Source organism: Tachypleus tridentatus, chromosome 2, assembly GCF_004210375.1.
Source record: "Tachypleus tridentatus isolate NWPU-2018 chromosome 2, ASM421037v1, whole genome shotgun sequence".
NCBI classification, from domain to species: domain Eukaryota; kingdom Metazoa; phylum Arthropoda; class Merostomata; order Xiphosura; family Limulidae; genus Tachypleus; species Tachypleus tridentatus.
The window spans coordinates 90945743-90966514 of record NC_134826.1 but is presented as its reverse complement, the minus strand read 5'-3'; the positions used below and the strand labels follow the sequence as shown (position 1 = coordinate 90966514).

General features: G+C 39.9%; 1 protein-coding gene across 3 annotated transcripts in view; it reads right to left on the bottom strand.

Annotated features, from left to right (window-relative positions):
- Window positions 1-236: 236 nt before the first annotated feature.
- LOC143244504 (uncharacterized) overlaps window positions 237-20772 on the bottom strand; it is a 45134-nt gene continuing 24598 nt past the window's right edge. For 2 of the 3 annotated variants that reach the window (XM_076489304.1, XM_076489303.1), the window contains exons 4-5: window positions 2730-2806; window positions 237-558 (exon numbers count right to left, since the gene is read on the bottom strand). In XM_076489304.1, coding sequence (XP_076345419.1) covers window positions 492-558; window positions 2730-2806 — 144 coding nt within the window. In that variant the 3' untranslated portion in view covers window positions 237-491. Of the gene's footprint in view, window positions 559-1601; window positions 1815-2729; window positions 2807-20772 lie in introns of those variants that run through there. The other variant, XM_076489305.1, reaches the window with a different exon arrangement.

Here is a 20772-nt window from a genome sequence, read left to right as displayed (position 1 = left end):
GATGCTGAGAACAAGTACACACAGACAAAAGAAAAGAACATATAACGACCGCTCTTTTATATATTATATAAAATCAAACTTTGGAAGTCTCACTATGTCTTTTCAGTCCATGACACCACGTCCAATCACGCTCATCTCACGACAGTGCTTCTTGGCAATAGCTATGCGATGTAGTTTCCATTGCTAAAGACTGTGATAACACTGTCACGTTATAATCACATTCTTCCTCTAGCGGCTTTCCATAATCAATTTGTGGCGTACGCGGACAACGGTTTTCGACACTCGTTTCAACAGTTCGAGTGCAGAGAAAACTATTAGGTTGAGGAATAATTCGTGAGCGTTTTTAAATAATTTCATTCAAGCATTACATGCAAGACTATACAATACTTCAATGCATGAACACATTACACCCAAAACATTTATTATGATACTTTATTTCATGTAATACCTAGGTATATAGTATGCATTGTTTTAAACGAAATTGCAAGAAATTAAATGCGAAAAGCAGATGGTGTCGAAAATGCTCGATTTTGTCCACTTGACATTCCATTTAATAAGCTGAAAATGAAAGCAAAAATTAAAGACATATAAAATCAAACACACCATCTATTAGAGCAAAAAATTATCTACCAAATGACATGAAATATTTTGTGAAAGCGTTTCATTTATGAATATATTTTGGTAACTTAAAAAAACGCTCACGAATTATTCCTCAACCCAATAGTTAATGCGTCCCCCGACGACTTCACCTTCATGTATTTGTATGAAATACCATAAATACTCGTTTTATTCTCCAAATACTTAGCGTATACAACTGTTGAACAGATATGTCCTGGAAGCAGCTCGTGTACACGCGACTTATGTCGCTCTTCCATATGATAATCCTTCTTTATTCTATTGCGTACTGTTGACTGGGGCACGTGAAGGGCTTTTGCCACTTATCTTTGTGTTCGTGGTTTCTTCCTTATTACAAAATGTCGCATTGTGTTTATTACAACTGAGGTACGATTTGTTGCAGGTCTCTTTTCTGGATTTTATCCTTATTTTATTGTTTTTCAATGCCATTAAGTAAAAATGATATCCCCATCTTAGAAATCTTAAAATCCTCAATCTGAACACATCGTTATGATTTGAGTAGATGAATATTTTCCGCCAGAAAGGGATGTTACATGTACTTCAAATTTCCGATGGCACCACATTAACTACGAAACGCTAAACAATATCAATATGTGCTTCTGGAACATTATTTCACTGCGGCTATATTTTGGCTGCGGTTGTTACGTAACTTACTGATTTGCATTACTAAAAAGCGGTTTAATGTAACGTGATCAACCTTGCGTAAAACAGGTGTGACATTCTCCACCCTAACCAAACAAAACAATCCTGTCCCTGTTAACACAACAACTGCAAATAAGTTAGCCTTTTCTATAAAATAGATGTAAGTTTACGAATTACAACATTAAAATTCGGAGTTCTCTTCCTCATGGTGGATTTGTGTGTTTGTTTATGAATTTCGCGCGAAGCTACAAGAGGGCTGTCTGCGCTAGCCGTCCCCAATTTAGCAGTGTAAGAATAGGGGAAGGCAGCTAGTCATCACCAACCACCGCCAACTCTTGGGATACTCGTCTATCAACAAACATTGGGATTGATCGTCACGTTATAATGCCCCCACGGGTGAAAGGACGAACATGTGTAGGATAAAGGGGGATTCTAGACCGCTACCCTCAGATTACGAGTCAATCGCTCTAACCACCTGGTCATGCCGGGTTTCTCACAGTGAACAAGGTGCAGGTAGCCTATTGTGTTACTTTGTGCTAAAAATTAGCAAGAAAAATGAATTAAAAGCAAGTCAATAATTAAAAACAGTTTTTCAACAACTACTACAGAAAAAAAATCAAAGGAAACATACTGAAAGCCGCCATTTGACTAGACTGTGCTCTCATAGAATTTAAAAATATGTTTATATATCATTCACATAAACTTAATTAAAATCTTGAAACATACATATCGTCCACGAATATTTAATACAACGTGAACATTTTGAAAATCTGAATTTACGTTTAATAGACCCTTCTGAGTGTGAGCCTTATACAGGGCGGCATTATTACTCGGCTGCTGTGTGCAAACTACTTTCAGTTCACGAAATTTGAGCGCATAAAGATTTATAACGTACTATGAAGAGTCCTAAAACAATCATTGGATTGTAACCGAAATGTTTAAGGATGTATTTTTCTTTAGTTTGGGAACTTCATGAATAGCGCTAGTATATCTTATCGGCTACGCACTATTAAAAAGCAGCACATAAAAGTACTTGTTTTCCAGAAATCCTTTTCCCTGCAGGGCCGGTAAAAGTTAAAAAGGCCTTCTGGGCAGTTTTAGCCCTCAATCAGCCCTTGCAGTCACTGGTCAAAAACAATTTAAATACTAAAAGTAGAGACATTACGTGTAATCAGGAATATTAGCAATATTGTCTTCTTTACTGCACCATATATAATATTTTGCACATGGCTCAAGTATATTTATCAGGCTTATTTATTCATCCCCTTAATTCTAGACCTACAATAAATATTCCTAAACTACCTTATTGCGATGATTAGTTTCGATTTTACCATAACTATACAAGACAGTTGATGTATAACATGTTGCTTTTGCAAAACTTGCGTACGCCAAAAGTACGAGTTTTCACCACTCTTTTTTAAGAACTTCAGAAATAGAAGGAACCTTCTTACCTCTTCGTAAAACTTGAGCTGGGGTATAGGTTCTTCATCACAGAGGCTTTCGCAAAATTCTTTGAAAAGGAGGTAACCTGTAATGATCCATAAAACGTTAGAATACGACCAAACGTATTCCTTTTTGTTACACTATCGAATCATAAAAGCTTGTAATAGTCTCACATGATAGATTGGAATTTGAAATATTTCTTGGAAAAACAGTTCGGTTTTGTGTGTGTGTGTGTGTGTGTGTGTGTGTGTTTTAATATAAATGACATTACTCTTATTGGTCTGTTTAAGTCCCAGGCCTACCATTACTTTCCCCACGGTTCGAAAAGTATTTAGGTTTTGTTATTTATAAAGATAAAATTCTTACTTATGGGAAGTTGTATGTTATGTACTAAAATTACAATCACAGTAGAGAAACACTAAACTGGATGTTATACTTCGAAACAACTAACAAGGAATCTGGAATAAGAAAGAAAGAGGTAACTGACTGGAAGCTGACCACATGTTTGGAAGGGGTTGTGTAACACTCAAATACTAAATAAAGAAACAAACATAAACAAACGCAAAATTAAAGAAGTCTTACTTATACAACAACTTAAACCCAAAATAAACCAATATAAAGGAATCTGGAATGTTATAACTGCGTGTGTGTAAACAGTTCTAATACAATAAATTATATCAAATGTATACAAGGTGATCAAAATCAGCACTGTATAACAACGACAGAAGTTAGTATGAAAACTCACATTGAATTAACCATTGAGATTTTAACCTAAAAAAAATGTACATTAGCAGCCCTTTTCAATATTTATTTCCTTATAACAGAAGATGTCAGTGGTTATAATACCCAAAGACGTTAAGGATATTCTATCTATCATGCATGATCAAAACGCAAACCTGATAGATGGACTACGGATATGAAAACTATGTTTTTTTAATCAAAAACGCTTAACTGCAGCTCTACCTTTCACAAAAACAATATCACATCTGACAGATGGGATATTCTCAACGCTTTTGGATGCTGAATCATTTCAGAATTTCAAAACAATCAACATTTTGCCAAACGCCGGCAGATCGACCAAAACGATGCAAGTTTGGACGCAATCAATAATAATAATATTTAAACTTAAAAGGGTAACTTTGGGTTTGACAAAAAAACCAAACAAACAGTTACGCTAATACATATTAAATCAACATTCAATAAGATATACGTACATATATAATTAAAATGTAAGGTCGCATTTTCTTAATATTCCTTATGTCAATGAAATAACTAACCCTCGGTACCTACAAACAAAGATAACACCATGACAACTCTACCAATAAATACAAATAATTCACTGTAACAAAGGGCAAAGAAGGATATGCCAACACTAAACTTTAATTGAAGATGGCAGTTACAAGAAGATCATGTCTAACCCACCATAAGAACACAGACAAAGCAATTAAACCTACTTTAACCAGAAATGATTTAGAATGTGCGAATGTTTAGTTTGAAGGCTATTTGGCACATATATAAAGTTTGACGGAAAACGTTTAGTATGAAAATTATTCGATACATTTGACTCACTGAGCCTAGTGGGGTATCTGGACGCTTACGCGGCAACAGCCTGACTAACACCAGTCTTTGAAGCATAAATAAACTAATTATGCTTCACAGCGTTTTAAACTTCAAGGGTGGCCGACTATCTAAGCCTAAGAGACTTAGTTTCTAAAAGGGATGCATTATGCCTCTTAAATGACAAATTATGTTTTCAATGCTAACCTTAGACGAAACGATTTTCGTTTGAATTTCGCGCAAAGATACATGAGAGCTATCTGCGCTAGTCGTCCCTAATGTAGCAGTATAAGACTAGGGGGAAGGCAGCTAGTCATCACAACCCACTGCCAACTCTTCGGTTACTCTTTCACCAACGAATAGTGGGATTGACCGTCACATTATAACGCTCCTACGGCTAAAAGGGCGAGCATGTTTGGTATGACGGGGATTCGAGCCCGCGACCCTCGCATTACGAGTCGAGTACATTAAACACCTGGCCATGCCTGGCCGCAAATGAAACGAAATGAAATCTCTATTGCAAGCCTAAAAACGTCTAAAGAGTAGCCTACTTAAGACAAATCAGTGGCTGAATGGAGGAATAATAATGCATACCCTGCTGAATCCGTTTGAACTTTCAAAAAAGTCTACAGTTTCTGAATTACAACAGACCTATCTCAGTTTCAAGAAAAATCCTTGCTTAACACAACAGTGCAGCTATTTTCACAGATGCTTATAACTCATGATCACGTTAAATAAAAACAATAAAACATGATTTACAAAACAACAAACGAAATAAATTGTTTTCAAAATAAGATATACTGCTATGAGTAACGTAAGATCATTTTCTGAGTACGGAAGAACTGAACAAGAGAAAAGTAATTATTCAAACACAAAATGAGATAAATTTCACTTTGCCAATAGAAGCAGTTTACATTTTAATGATATAATGCGGCTGAATCTGGGACCGACAAAAGTATTTTAAAAAAGTCTACATTTAAAACAAAAATACCATTCTATCTCGATTATAACTCAACACAGAATCGTCAATCAATGCAAAAACACTTGCACATCTGAGGAAAAAAACAAAATAAGTGAAACTGCTGTTCTATAACCAAGCAGAAAACTACTATGAGGGAATAATTTTTATTCCCGCTTAACTCTTATGTGATGAAAGAGATCAAGGTTGGTTGGTTGGTTGATTTAATGTTTTATGACACAAAGCAGCTAGGCTATCTGCGTCAAACGTCTGGAAAAAGGTAAAAGTAAATTCAGTAAAATTCATAAAAGGAACTTAAAGTAAAATAAAACAAAGTTTAAAAAATAAATAGCATAAAATCAATGTTTACATCTAGTCTACAACGTCAAGAGAAAATCTACAGTAATTCAAGTTGTAAAGGACTTTCTGTAGTGTAACTGTACTAATCATTACTCGCCAGAAAGACTAACAGGTAGGTACAAAACCACCGTCAGTCACCTGAAGTTGGTCTTTCCAGTCCTGGTTTCGAGTTACTTAATGTTACGGAGAGTTTGTAATTTCAAATTGAACTAGATGAACTGTGATTTTGGGAGCGACATTAAAAAGGTGTAAAGTATAACTTAAAAAAACTTAAATGACAATAAAAAGATTAATGGCCTTTAAAAACTAAAACAATTCGCAAGGTGGACAGTGTCACCATCATCAATAACACTGTCTAACGTTATGGACAAACCATGGGACAGAACATGTTTAAAATGGTGCTGTCGTTGAGAGTTATAACGACGACAAAACAGTAAAATGTGGCTTATTGTTACCCGAGTGTTACACAGACTACATATTGGTACATCAGTTCCAGATAAAAGAAAACGATGAGTTAAAAAACTGTGACCAATGCGTAGTCTAGTTAGAACAATTTCCTCTTTCCAATCCTTATTAAAGTAAGATGGCCAAAGTCCAATATAGGGTTTTATTTGAAAAAGCTTGCTTTCATGTTGCTCACTCCAAGTCCACTGCCAGCTGGCACAGAGCCGAGCCTTAAATACAAGACCATAGTCCATGTATTGGACAGACACAGAAGTGATAGTGCCAGAGCAGATAGACTTAGCTGCAGTGTCGGGGAGCTCCTTCCCGAGAATACCAACGTGGCCCGGTACCCAGAAAAACTGGGTAGAAGTAGATGTTAGAGAAATTGGCCAGTCGATTTTGAATATCGGCGAGAACAGGGTGTGAACCAACGTGAAGCGATTCCAGGGCCAGTAGAAAAACTAAGCGAGTCAATATAAATCGTGCAGTTTGAGTACTGCTTAGCTTCTATGTGATCCAGGGCAGGAGAAATGGCATACAGTTCAGTAGTGAATACAGAAGCTGTAGAGGGGATTCTGCGCACAACTACCGAAACACGACAAACCATGGCAGAGCCCACACAGTCACCTGATTTCACACCCTCTGTATAAATAGGAATGGAAGGATGGTTGGAAAGATGTTCAGCAAATAACAGACAGTATTTCCAATCAGGAGTGTCTACTTTTCTCAGATAACCAAAGGATAGGTCACAATTGGTGACTGTGAGAAGCCATAGTGGAATGGGCTGACCAGTGGATACAGCAATGTTATCCAAGGACAGACCCAATTCATCCAACTGCACATGAATACAAAGGCCAAAAGAAGCAATGGCAAACTGTCTGGACTGAAAAAGCATGGCCCACCAAGGAAGGTTGATTGATTGATTGATTTAGTGTTTTATGGCACAAAGCTGCGAGGCTATCTGCGCCAGACATTCGGTAAAAATGTAAATAAAAATAAATAAATAAATGTAGTAATAGACATAAATGGAAATGAAGGTAAAACAAAAAAGTATAAAACCAATGTTGACACCTAGTCTACAATGTTAATATAGAAGGCAGAGTATAAGAAGTTGTAAGGTATTTACTCTAGCAAAAAGGTAATGATCATAACCTGCCAGGATGACTAACAGGTAAATTCAAAAACCTGAAGTTGGCCTTTCCAGTCATGGTTCCGGGTTATGTGTCATAGTAGCTATTATCAAAATGTAAAAGAATAAAAGTTTTAAAAGACACTCCGCAAAATCGTAATAATGAGTAGCCAAATGTCCAGTAAAAAGATAAAAGTCAAGTAAATGGAGTAAAATTTGTAAAAGTAATTGAAGATAAAAGCAAAACGGCAATTAAAACAGAAAATGGCGTAAAAACCAATGTTGACATCCAGTCAACAAAGTTGTAAAGAACTACCTGTAGCAGAATGGTAATGATCGTAACCCGCCAGGAAGACTAACAGGTAGGTATAAAAACCACCGTCAGTCACCTGAAGTTGGTCTTTCCAGTCCTGGTTCCGGGTTATGAGTCAATATGGCCAGTACTAAAAAGTTAAGTAGTAAAAGTGTGAAATAATATGCAGCAAAAGTATAATAACAACTCGCAAGGACGACTAACGAGTAGTTCAAACGGATAGTTCAAACAGGAGCGTTAGTCACCTGAAGTTGGCCTTTCCAGTCCTGGTGTCGAGTTATTTAATGTTCTGGCCATTGTCCAATGTCAAATTGAAGGAGAGAGATTAAAACTGTAAAAAGGAACCACAATTAAAAAGGTGTAATAAATAAATATGCAACACTTATGTGAGATTAAAAAGGTTAATGGGCATTAAAAAATTAAAAACATTATCAAGGTGGACAGAGTCATCATCACCAATAACTCTGTCCAATGTTACAGATTGACCATGGGAAAAAATATGTTTAAAATATTGCCGTCGTTGAGAATTGTAACGATGGCAAGAAAGTAAAACGTGGCTGATAGTGATTTGAGTGTTACACAAACTACACATTGGTGCATCAGTTCAGATAAAAGAAAATGATGAGTTAAAAACTGTGACCAATGCGTAGCCTAGTGAGAAAAACTTCCTCCTTCCGAACTTTACGGAAGCTAGATGGCCAAAGTCCAATTTTGGGTTTGATTTGAAAAAGTTTGTTGTCACGTTGCTCATTCCAAGTGGACTGCCAGCTGGCACGGAGCCGAGCCTTGAAGACAACACCATAGTCCATGTACGGAATAGGCATAGGAGTGATGGTGCTGCTGAAGCAGACATATTTAGCTGCCATGTCTGCAAGCTCGTTCCCGCGAATACCAACATGGCCTGGTATCCAGAAAAACTGGATTGAAGTAGCTGCTAATGAGAAATGGGCCAGTCGGTTTCGAATATCAGCGAAAATAGGATGTGAGCTAACGTGTAGCGATTCCAAGGCAAGTATAGAACTAAGCGAATCAGTATAAATAGTGCAGTTGGAGTACTGCTCAGCTGCAATATGATCCAGGGCAAGAGATATGGCATACAGTTCAGCAGTGAACACAGAAGCTGTAGAAGGGATTCTGCGCGCAACTACTGTCCCATAGCAAACCATAGCAGAGCCCACTGAATTACCTGATTTGGAACCATCTGTATAAATGACAACTGAATGATTGTTTGAAAGATATTCATTGAATAAAAGACGGTACTTCCAATCTGGAGTATCTGCCTTTTTTAGATGACTGAAAGAAAGGTCACATTTGGGGGCTGTAATAAGCCATGGTGGGATGGGCCGACCTGTGGAATCTGCAACGTTATCCAAGGACAGACCCAATTCATCCAATTGCTCCCGGATCACGAAGGCCAAACGGACAATGACAGATCGTCTGTTCTGAAAAAGTACTGCCCACCGAGGAAGGAAAACACATTTCCAGGTGGGATGCTTTGGTAAGGAATGAAGTTTCGAAGTATATTGTAAAGATAGTTGCAAACGGCGAAGGTGTAGAGAAGGTTCATCAGATTCAATGTATATACTTTGAACTGGAGAGGTACGGAAAGCCCCAGTGCAGAGTCGAAGTCCTTGGTGATGAACGGGGTCCAGCATCTTTAAGGCCGAGGGTCTGGCAGAGCCATAGACCATTGATCCACAATCGAGTTTCGATCTAATAAGAGCACGATATACCTTTAACATTGAACAGCGATCTGCCCCCCAACTGGTAGAAGAGAGAACACGGAGGATGTTCAGTGCTCTTGTGCATTTGACCCGAAGCTGCTTTAAGTGTGGTATGAAGGTCAGTTTACGATCAAAGATAAGCCCCAAGAACTTGGTCTCCGGGACCACTGGCAGCAAAACTTCACCAATATGAAGTTCAGGATCAGGGTGAATACCCCCGTTGGCAGCAAAAGTGCATGCAAACAGTTTCAGAGAGAGAGAGAAGTTAAAGCCATTTGCCAGAGTCCACTTCCGTACACAATTGAGGGCGGTTTGTAGTTGCCGCTCAATATATCTCATGTTTGATGACTGACATGAGATGTGAAAGTCGTCGACATACAGCCCATTCGCAACAGTGAGAGGGAGTTGTTCAGTGATGGCATTTATCTTTATACTGAAGAGTGTAACACTCAATACACAGCCTTGAGGGACTCCAAGTTCCTGTACAAAAGAACGGGAAAGTGTCGAACCCACACGAACTTGGAATCTCCTGTCCATTAAAATTTTTTTTTAATAAACATGGGTAGATAGCCACGTAACCCATATGTATGGAGGTCTCGCAAAACGCCATACCTCCATGTTGTGTCGTAAGCCTTCTCTATGTCAAAGAATATTGATACAAGATGTTGGCGGTTGAGAAAGGCTTCTCTGATAGATGTTTCAAAACGAATTAGGTGGTCTGTGGTGGAGTGCTGTCGACGGAACCCACACTGGGTGGGCGAGAGGAGGTTGTTTGATTCAAGGAACCAAGCAAGACGAGCATTAACCATCCTTTCTAATGTCTTACAGAGACAGCTCGTCAAAGCAATTGGACGGTAGTTTGAAGGAATCTTGGGATCTTTCCCTGGCTTAGAGAAAGGTAAAATAATAGCCTGGTGCCAGGCATCAGGAAAAACATTCTCCTGCCAGATCCGGTTGAAAACAATCAGAAGGACATCAAGAGAAGCAGGAGATAGATGGTGCAGCATGTCATAATGAATATCATCACGTCCAACAGATGTACTGCCAGACCGATGAAGGGCAATTTTTAGTTCCACCAGGGTAAAGGGACAATTATAGTCAAAGAAACAGTCAGTTCGAAAGGAAAGAGGTGATCGCTCTGCCCGAGTCTTGATGGCCAGGAAGGTGGAGGAACAAGCAGAAGTGCTAGATACCCGGCAAAAGCTTTCACCTAGAGTGTTAGCGATGTTCCGAACATCAATCACCTCCTGACCATCAGAGAGTAAGATCGAGAGGGGGATAGAATTGTAGTGTCCATTAACCTTTCGAATCCTGTCCCATATGATCTTGGAACTGGTGGTAGAAGATATATGCCAGTTGTGAACTTAATCCAAGATTCCTTCTGGCTGTGACATCTTACCCACCTAGCATGTGCACGGGCCCATTGGAAAGCAACCCGGTTTGAAAGTGTGGGATATCTACGAAAAGTATCCCAGGCCCGCTTTTGAGCCTTTCGTGCTAAGTGGCAAGCAGGATTCCACAACGGACGAGGATATCGTGGAAAACGTGTCGAGGTTTTAGGAATACACTGAGCAGCTGCATGTGTAATACAGTCAGTTACCGCTGCTACACAGTCGTCTATTGATGGCTGATTTACGATGGCAGGATCAAGTTCTGCAAGAGCAGTGAAAGTGGACCAGTCTGCCTGATCTACCTTCCACCGGGGCACGCGGGTAGGGAGGCATCGACCACGGCCAGTCTCTCTCAAAAGGATCGGAAAATGATCACTGCCTAGTGGATTACTGTCAACCCTCCATGAAAAATGGGAGAATAATGAAGGGGAGCAAACTGAGAGATCAATAGCGGTAAAGGACTGACTAGGTGCATGAAAGGAAGTGGAAGAACCAGTATTGAAAAGAGAAAGATTGTGATCAGAGAGCATCCTCTCTACAGATCGGCCCCTCCCATCAATAATAGCACTTCCCCAGAGGGATGATGTCCATTAAAATCCCCTAGGATTAGAAATGGAGATGGCAATTGTTCAACGAGAGCATCAAGATCTGATTGATCATATGTCTTTCCAGGGGACAGGTACAGAGAACAAACAGTGATGGTATGACCCAAGGAAACACGGATGGCTACAGCCTCCAAGGGTGTGTTGAGTGACAACGACAGGGTGGGCACGTGTTGATCAACCAACAGTGCCACCCCTCCATGTACTCGACCATCACACAACCTGTCATTTCTGTACAGAGAAAACTGCCGAATGGAGTGAGTATCAGCAGTTTTGAGAAATGTTTCTTGTAAAGAAAGACAAACAGGATGGTAGGAAGCAATCAGCGTTTTGATATCATCCAGATTAGAACATAAACCTTAACAGTTTTATTGTATCAAGGTGGCCATTTTTATTTACGTGTAGGCGAATTGGTTGGAAAACCCTTCTGTTTACAACCACGTCTTTTTTCCTTACTTTCCTTATTTGAAGGAGGTCTATCGACCATGGATCCTGCCCTGGGTCGATTGGGCAGGTCTTTGCTGTTGGAAGGAGACTGCAGAGATTGAGGGCGTGAACGAATTATTGTTTTGCATCTTGGGGTGTGAGAGGAAGATTGATCTGAGAAAATGTCTGTACCTAGAATCTAAGGATGTGGATTTTGGGATTGGGTGGAGTGTATATAAGGGACAGAGATAACCTTTTTAACCATGGAGGTCAAAAGACTTTTCATTCGTTTGGAGAACGATTCTTTAGGAGGCACAGAGAGATCTGTCTGCACTCCTGCAGTAGCTGCGAAATGAAGTGCAGCAGCATACATCCAAGATGAGGTGGTGAACAGCAACTTTCGACCCTTGGGATAGGTAATGTTATGAATCGTTTTCAAATGCTGCACCTCTTTTTCTTCCAACAATTTAGGGCAAGAATGTAGGTAGGACGGGTGAAAGCCATTGCAATTGATGCAATGAGGGTCTGTTTCACACTCATAGTCATCATGGTCTTTGCCGCTGCAACGAGCACACATCAAGGTACCACGACATGATGTTTTCAAGTGACTGTACCGTTGGCACTGGAAACATTAGAGAGGGTTAGGAATATATGGCCATACTCTGCAATTAAGATAACCTGCCTTGATGGTGGCAGGCAAATGTGGGGACATAAATGTCAGAATGAGTACACTGGTTGGCACCATAATTCCATCTTTGGGAGTGAAGATGCACCTCACTGCAGAAACTCCTTGGGTGGAGAAACCAGCGAGAATCTCCGACTCTGGAATGTTCTTCAAATCCCTCTCAACAATTACTCCTCGTGATGAATTTAAAGTAGCATGAGGTGTAAACTCAATTGCCTTTGAATGCAACAGGAATTCACTGTGTTGATATTTGGATGTTTCCACCAATATGTCACCAAATCAAAGCTTTTTTAGTGACTTTGGAGAGCCAGCAAGTCCTTCTAGTCCCTTCTGAATTAAAAAAGTTTGTCTGAAAGTGAGTGCAATATAAGAAAATAAGGTACAACAGGTGTACGGATGGTGAGGATTGCTGCACAAAATCTTTAAGACATGGTCGTTTACCTATAGACTGTTTTTCACTATTTTATTAAGATTTGTAAGCAGAGTATCCATAATAAAGAAAGGAAAATTTCAGTGCCCACTGACCCCACCCACCATAGAGCCCTACTAGGGGATGCACTACAATGTCAAACAAGGACACTGCAGCAACGCCAGGGTTTCGTGAGCACTATACCCAAACACCAGCATCAGACAGTGTCCACAACACCTGTTGAGAACATCCAACACTGATACTTGGTTGGCCCTAGCCCAAGTGGACAGCCAACTGACTCAAAGAGACCACCCCAAGGTTGCCTGTCTACAGGAAATCAAGGCAAAAGTAGTGTGCTAGAGTTACAACCCTCAACCACCAGGATCCTCTCCTCCCCTTCACGGGTTACCGCGCACAGCAAACACGTGGGTAGATGTTTAGATCCCAGAGGAGGTAAACTGAAAGAACAGAACCTTCCCTGGGAGGTCTCCTCACCACGTACAGAAATCCACACCAAGGGAAAAGAGGTCAAGTACGTTAACTCTTTTTTAATCATAATCAACCAACATGCAGTGATATTATGCAGTAAACATTGTTGAGAATTATCTAAAGGTACATCTTTTCAACCATGCTTTAAAATATCTGGCATATCTGACTGCGATAACTTATGATAACGCTTTCTTACTTGAATATTGTATAATGCTAAAAGTGATAAAGCACAACTTCGTCAGGGTAAATATTATACAAGAAGAGTACCTAAAGTTGTTGTTTGGCATTTTATGGCACAAAGCAACTAGACCATGTTTGCTAAATAACTGGTAAAAAATAACAGTTGCCCAACATTGGATAAAAACTTAAATATAATTAAAATGGCCAATGGTCCTTAAAACTTAAAAACATTTCTAAGGTGGGCAGTGTCATGATCCCCAATGACACTGTCCAACGTCAGGGGCGAACTCATGGTGAAAGCATGTCTAAAATGGTGTCATTGATCATGGTCGTAACAACAACACGACAGTAAAATGTGGGCTTTTGTGACTTGATTGTCCCACAGACCACACATTGGTGCATTAGTGCCAGATAAAAGAAAACGATGGGTTAAAAACCTATGACCAATGCACAGCCAAGGTAGAACAATTTCTTCCTTCTGATCCTTGCAGAAACAAAATGGCCAAAATCCAATAAAAGGTTTTATCTGGAAAAAGCTCGTTATCATGTTGATCACTCCAAGTCGAATGCTAAATGGCGAGGAAAGACGTGAATCATGCACGGCCGTAATTCACGTATGGAATAGGCATGGCAGTGACAGCACCAGAGCAGACAGATTTAACAGCAGTGTCAGCAAGCTTGTTCTCCTGAATACCAACGTGGCCTGGTATCCAGCAGAACTAAAGAAATGTACATGATAAAGAGAAATGGGTCAGTCGGTTTTGAATATTGACGAGAATTGGGTGAGAACTAATGTCAAGTGATTCCAGTGCTAGTAGAGAACTAAACAAGTTGGAAGAGTTGGTGTAAATAAATATAGAGCAAGAGAAATGGTGTACAATTTGGCAGTGATAACAAGTTGGAAGAGTTGATGTAAATAAATATAGAGCAAGAGAAATGGTGTACAATTTGGCAGTGATAACAAGTTGGAAGAGTTGATGTAAATAAATATAGAGCAAGAGAAATGGTGTACAATTTGGCAGTGATAACAAGTTGGAAGAGTTGGTGTAAATAAATATAGAGCAAGAGAAATGGTGTACAATTTGGCAGTGATAACAGAAACTGTAGAGGATCTTGTGTGCAACCACCAAATCACAACAAACCATAGCAGAGCCTACAGAGTCACTTGATCTCAAACCCTCCTTATAAATGGAAATGGAAGGATGGTACAATGTTCAGTAAATAGAATCGGGAGTATGTGTCTTCTTGTGAAAGGTCACATTTGGAAATGGCAATGAGATTAACTATGGAGACAGCAACGTCAAAGACAGAACCAATACAGCCAACTGTGCTTGGATAAAAAGAACAAAAGGAACAATGGCAGACCATTTATTCTGAAAAAGCATGACCCACTGAGGAAGAAAAACACAACCCAGGTAGAATGTTGTGATAAGAATGAAAGCTTTGAAGCATACAGCATAAAACATCGATATGCTCTCCCAGAGATGGGAGAGAGAACACAGAGGATGTGCCGTGCCCTTGCACACTTTATGCATAACTGCTTGATGTGTGAAAAAGTCAACTCATGGTGAAATATAAGCACCAAGAACTTTGCCTCAGAGACCTTGGTAGCAAAAGTGCATCCAGGTGGGTTTAGAGAGAGAAAAGGTAAAACCGCTTGTTGTGGTCTACTTCAGTAAATGACTGAGGGCAGTTTGCAGCAGCCACTCAATAAACCTCATGCTGGACAACTGACACAAGATGTGGAAATCATCGACAAAGAGCTCATTTGTAACTGTTGGGGGAGTTGGCAGTAATGGCATTAATCTTTATAATGAAGAGTGTGACACTCAAGACACATCCGTGAAGGATTAAGTTCCTGTGGGAAAGAACAGGGAAGTGTCGAACCCACATGAACTTTGAATCGCCTGTTCATTAAAACAATTTTGATAAAAATGGGCAAATGGCCATACAACCCATGACTGTAGGTCTCACAAAATACCATGTCTCCACAACCTTCCTCAAGGTTGAAAAAACAGAAACAAGATGTTGCTTGAGAAAATTTTCCCTGATTGATGTTTTAAGTCAAACTAGATGATTCATAATGAGCACTGTTGTTGAAACCCAGTCTGGGTGGGTGAGAGGAGGTTGTTTGATTTGAGGAACTAATCATGACGAGCATTAACCATCATCTCCAAAATGTTACAGACAGTTTTTGAAGGAATCTTGGGATCCTTCCCAAGCTTTGAAAAAGGGAGGACAATAAGCCCAGTGTCAAGCATCAAGGAAAGCATTCTTCTAACAAATCCTGTTAAAAACAACCAGAAGAGTAGCAAGAGAGAAGGAGATATGGGGCAGTATTTTGTAATAGGTTATATCAGATCTGTCTGATGTTCTGCCAAATCGATAAAGAGCAAATTTGAGTTTCACCAGTGTAAAGGGGCAATTACAGTCATAGAGACAATCAGCCTGAAAGGAAAAAAGCCTTTGTACTACCCGAGGCTTAATGGATAAGAAGGTGGGGGATCAAGCAGAAGTGCTAGGTGCACGAAAAAAGCTCTGGGCACCATCAACGTCCTAGCCCTCAGGGAGCAAGATCAAAAGGGGTGCAGAAGTATACTGCCCACTAACCTTCTGAATCCTGTACCATATGACTTTGGAACTGGTTGTAAAAAAAGAGATAATAGTTGCATACTTCATCCAAGATTTCTTCTGACTTTGATGTCTGACCTGCTGAGCATGTGTATAGGCCCATTGAAAAAGCAATGCAGTTCGAAAGTGTGGAATACCTACAAAAAGTATCCCAGATATCTGTGCGAGTCTTCCATCCTGCGTGACAGGTAGGATTCCACAATGGACAAGGATACCATGGAAAAGGTGTTGAGGTTATAGAAATACACTGAACAACTGCCTGGGCAATACAATATCAATAGCTTACATGCAACAGCAGAATCAAGTTCCAGGAAAGCAATGAAAGAGAGTCAGGTGGCCTGGTTCAACTTCCATCAAGGCAGGCAAATCGGGTGGCATCGACCATGCCACTATCTCAAAATGATAGAAAAATGTTCATTGACCCATGTGTTACTGTTAACCCTCCAAGAAAAGTAAGAGAAACGTGAAGAAAAGTAGACAGAGATCAATAGCACTAAAAGAGTGAGTAGGTGCACGAAAATAAGAGCCAGTATTGAAGAGAAAAAGGTCGTGATCCAAGAGCATACATTTTACAGAATGACCCTTCCCATCAATATCAGCACCATAACAGAGAAAAGTATGTCCATTAAAATTGTACAGGATTAAAAAGGAGAGTGTAATTGTTCAATAAAGGCATCAAGGTCTCACTGATCATAAGTCTCTTCAGCAGACAGAAAACAAAATAGTGATAGTATGACCCAAGGAAACATGGAGAGCTATGGCCTCCAAGGGTGTATCGAGAGGCAATGATAGAGCAGTCAAATGCTGATTGACCAGCAGAACCACCCCTCCATGCACTCGTCCATCACACAACCTGTCATTTCTGTACAAAGAAAACTGCTTTAGGGTGATTGCAGAAGCAGGTTTCTAAAACGTTTCCTGTAAGAAGAGCTATAAGGATAAGAATCAATCAAACTCTTAATGTCATCTATATTCGAACAAAAACCCTGAAAGTTCTTTTGTATCAAAGTGGCCTCCTTTATTTATGTAGATTAAAATAGGAAGAAGTCTATGCAAGTCTTTGTCTGTGGACAAAGATGGCGTGAATGAATAATCGTTTTCAATGTTGGGGCTGGAAAAGGAGATGGACCAAAGGAAATTCCAAAACCAAATTCAAAGGAATTGGATCTGAGCAGCCACTGGAAAAAGTGATGGGGACAGGGATGGAAGTAGACAGACTCGTCAACTCTTTTAACCATGTAGGGCAAAAGACTCTTCAAATGTTTTGCAAACAACTCTGCTAGGGGCATGGAGAGAAATGTCTACACTCCCACTGTGGCATTGAAATGGAGGACATATACTGATGTAGATAGCCATGTTGCTTTGTGCCATAAAACACCAAACCAACCAACTAACTCTAATTCTTTCCGTAAGTGGGTGTATGAGAAAAAGGTGCAAAATTCCAGTCCTGGTTCTGAGTTATTTGACGTTATGGCCATTTTCTCATTTCAAATTGAACTAGATGTAATTTGATTCTGAAAAGAGAATCACATGAAAAAGAGGACTAATGTATAAATTACAACACTTAAATAGCACTACAAAGATTAATGGCCTTTAAAAAAACTAATAACATTTCCAAGGTAGACAGTGTCACCATCACCAATAACACTGTCTAACATTATGGATAAGCCTTCAGACAGAACATGTTTAAATTGGTGCCATCATTGAGAGTCATAACAACGACAAGACAGTAAAATGTGACTTATTGTGGTCCGAGTGTTATGGCCCAAGCGTCAATTCTTATGGAAGCAAGAAGCCAAGTCCAATATATGGTTTATTTGGATAAGCTTGTTTTCATGTTGCTCACTCCAAGTCGACTGCCAAATGGCACGGAGCCGAGCCTTGAATACAGGACCATAGTCCAGGTATGGAACAGACACGGCAGTGATAGTGCCAGAACGGATAGATTTAGCAGCAATGTCAGCAAGTTCGTTCTCGTGAATACCAACGTGGCCTGGTATCCAGAAAAACTGGATAAAAGTAGAAGTTAGAGAGAAATGGGCTAGTCGGTTTTGAATAACGGCAAGAACAGGGTGTGAACTAACGTGAAGTGATTCTAGGGCCAGTAGAGAACTAAGAGAGTCAGTATAAATAGTGCAGTTTGAGTACTGCTTAGTTTCTATGTGATCCAAGGCAAGAGAAATAGCGTACAGTTCAGCAGTGAACACAATCTGTAAACGAGAACCACAAGAAACCATGGAAAAAACCTACAGTCAACTGATTTCGAAACGTGTGTATAAATAGGAATGGAAGGATGGTTTAAAAGATGTTCAGCAAAAACACAGACAGCATTTCCAATCAGGAGTGTCTGCTTTTCTCAGATGATTTAAGTATAGGTCACATTTGGGGACTGTAATAAGCCATGATGGGGTGTCTGACCAGTGAGTATAGCAATGTTATCCAAGGTCAGACCCAATTCATCCAACTGCACCTGGATATGAAGGCCAAAAGGAGCAATGGCACTGTCTGTTCTCAAAAAGTATGGCCCACTGATGAAAGAAAACACAACCCTAGGTGGAATGCTTTGGTAAGGAATGAAGTTTCGAAACATACAGTAAAAAACAGTTGCAAAGAATGTTCACGAGGCTATGTATAAGCTCTGAACTGGGGAAGTGTGGAAAACCCCAGTGCAGAGCTGAATTCCTTGATGATAAATGGTGTCCAGCATCTTTAAAGCCAAGGTCCTGGCACAGTCATTGATCAGTTTTGATCGAATAAGAGCATGATATATCTTTAACACAGAACATCAATCCACTCCAAGTGGCAGAAGAGATGACACGGAGGATGTTCAGTGCTCTACTACATTTGAGCCATAGCTGCTTGATGCGTGGTATAAAGGTCAGCTTATGATCAAAGATAAGCCTCAAGAACTTTGACTCAGGGACCACAAGCAGCACAACTTCACCAATATGAAGTTCAGGATCAGGGTGAATACCCCGTTGGCAGCAAAAGTGCATGCAAACAGTTTCAGAGAGAGAGAGAAGTTAAAGCCATTTGCTGTGATCCACTTCAGTGAATGACTGAGGGCAGTCTGTAGCTGCCACTTGATACACATCAGGTTTGATGACTGACAAGATGTGAAAGTCATCGACATAGAGCTCATATGCAATAAGAGGGAGTTGTTCAGTGATGGCATTACTCTTTATACTGAAAAGTACGACACTCAAAACACAGCCCCGAGGAACTCAAGTTCCTAAAGAAAAGAGTGGGAAAGAGTTGAACCCACACAAACTTGGAGTTTCCTGTTCATTAAAAAAAATTCAATAAAAATGGGCCACGTAACCCATATATATGGAGTCTCGCAAAATGCCATACCTGCATGTTGTATCATAAACCTTCTCAATATTAAAGAATATTGATACAAGAGAAAAGCTTCTGACATTTCAAGTCAAATCAGATGACCCATGGTGAAGCTCTGTCATCAGAACCCACACTGGGTGGGCAAGATGAGGTTTGATTCGAGGAAGCAAACAAGATGAGCATTAACCATCCTCTCTAAGGTATTACAGAGACAGATCATCAAAACAATTGAACAGTAGTTTGAAGGAATCTTGGGATCCTTCCCAGGCTTAGAGAAAAGTAGGACAATAGCCTGGCACCATGCATCAGGAAAAACATTCTCCTGCCAGATCCAGTTAAAAACAATCAGAATAACAGCAAAAAAAAAGCAGAAGATAGATGACGCAGCATTTCAGAGTGTGCATCATCAGGTCCAACCGATCTACTGCCAGGCCAATGAAGGGCCAGTTTGAATTCTTCCAGTGTGAAGGGATGATTATAGTCATAGAGACAATCAGCTCGAAAGGTTGGTTGGTTGATTTAGTATTTTATGGCACAAAGCAGCTGAGCTGTCAGCACCAAACATCCAGTAAAAAGAAGTTAAAAGTAAATTTAGTAAAATTCATAAAAGGAAATTAAGGTAAAACAAAACAAAGTTTAAAAAACACAAATAGAGTAAAACCAATGTTTACATCTAGTCTACAATGTTAAGAGAAAATCTACAGTAATTCAAGTTGTGAAAGACTTTCTGTAAAGTAACTGTCATTATCATAACTCACCAAGAAGACTCACAGGTAAGTACAAAAACCACCGTCAATCACCTGAAGTTAGTCTTTCCAGTTCTGGTTCTGAGTTATATGGCGTTATGGCCATTTTCAAAAAAGAGTAATAACAAGGTTTTAAAAGACGTGTAGCAAAATTATAATAATAATTTGCCAGGATCAGCTCGAAAGGAAAGAGGTGATTACTCTGCCTGAGCCTCGATGGCTAAGAAGGTTTAGAAAGAAGCAGAAGAGCTAAATAGCCTGCAAAAGCTTTCACCTAGAGTATCGGCGACGCTCCAGGTATCAGCTACTTCCTGGTTATCAGAGAGCAAGATCGAGAGAGGGACATAATTATATTGCCCACTAACCTTTCTAATCTTGTCCCATATGACTTTTGAACTGGTGATAGAAGATATGCTGGTCATGAACTTAATCCAAGATTCCTTCTGGCTTTGGAGAATTACCCACTGAGCATGTGCAAGGGCCTGCTGGTAAGCGATGCGGTTCGAGACTGGGATATCTATGGGAGTATCCCAGGCCCGTTTTCGAGCCTTCTGTGCCATATGACAAGCAGGATTCCATCACTGACGAGGATATAGTGGAAAGGTATCAAGGTTTAAAGAATACATTGAGCAGTTACTTGTATAATGCAGTAAGTTACAGCTGCCACA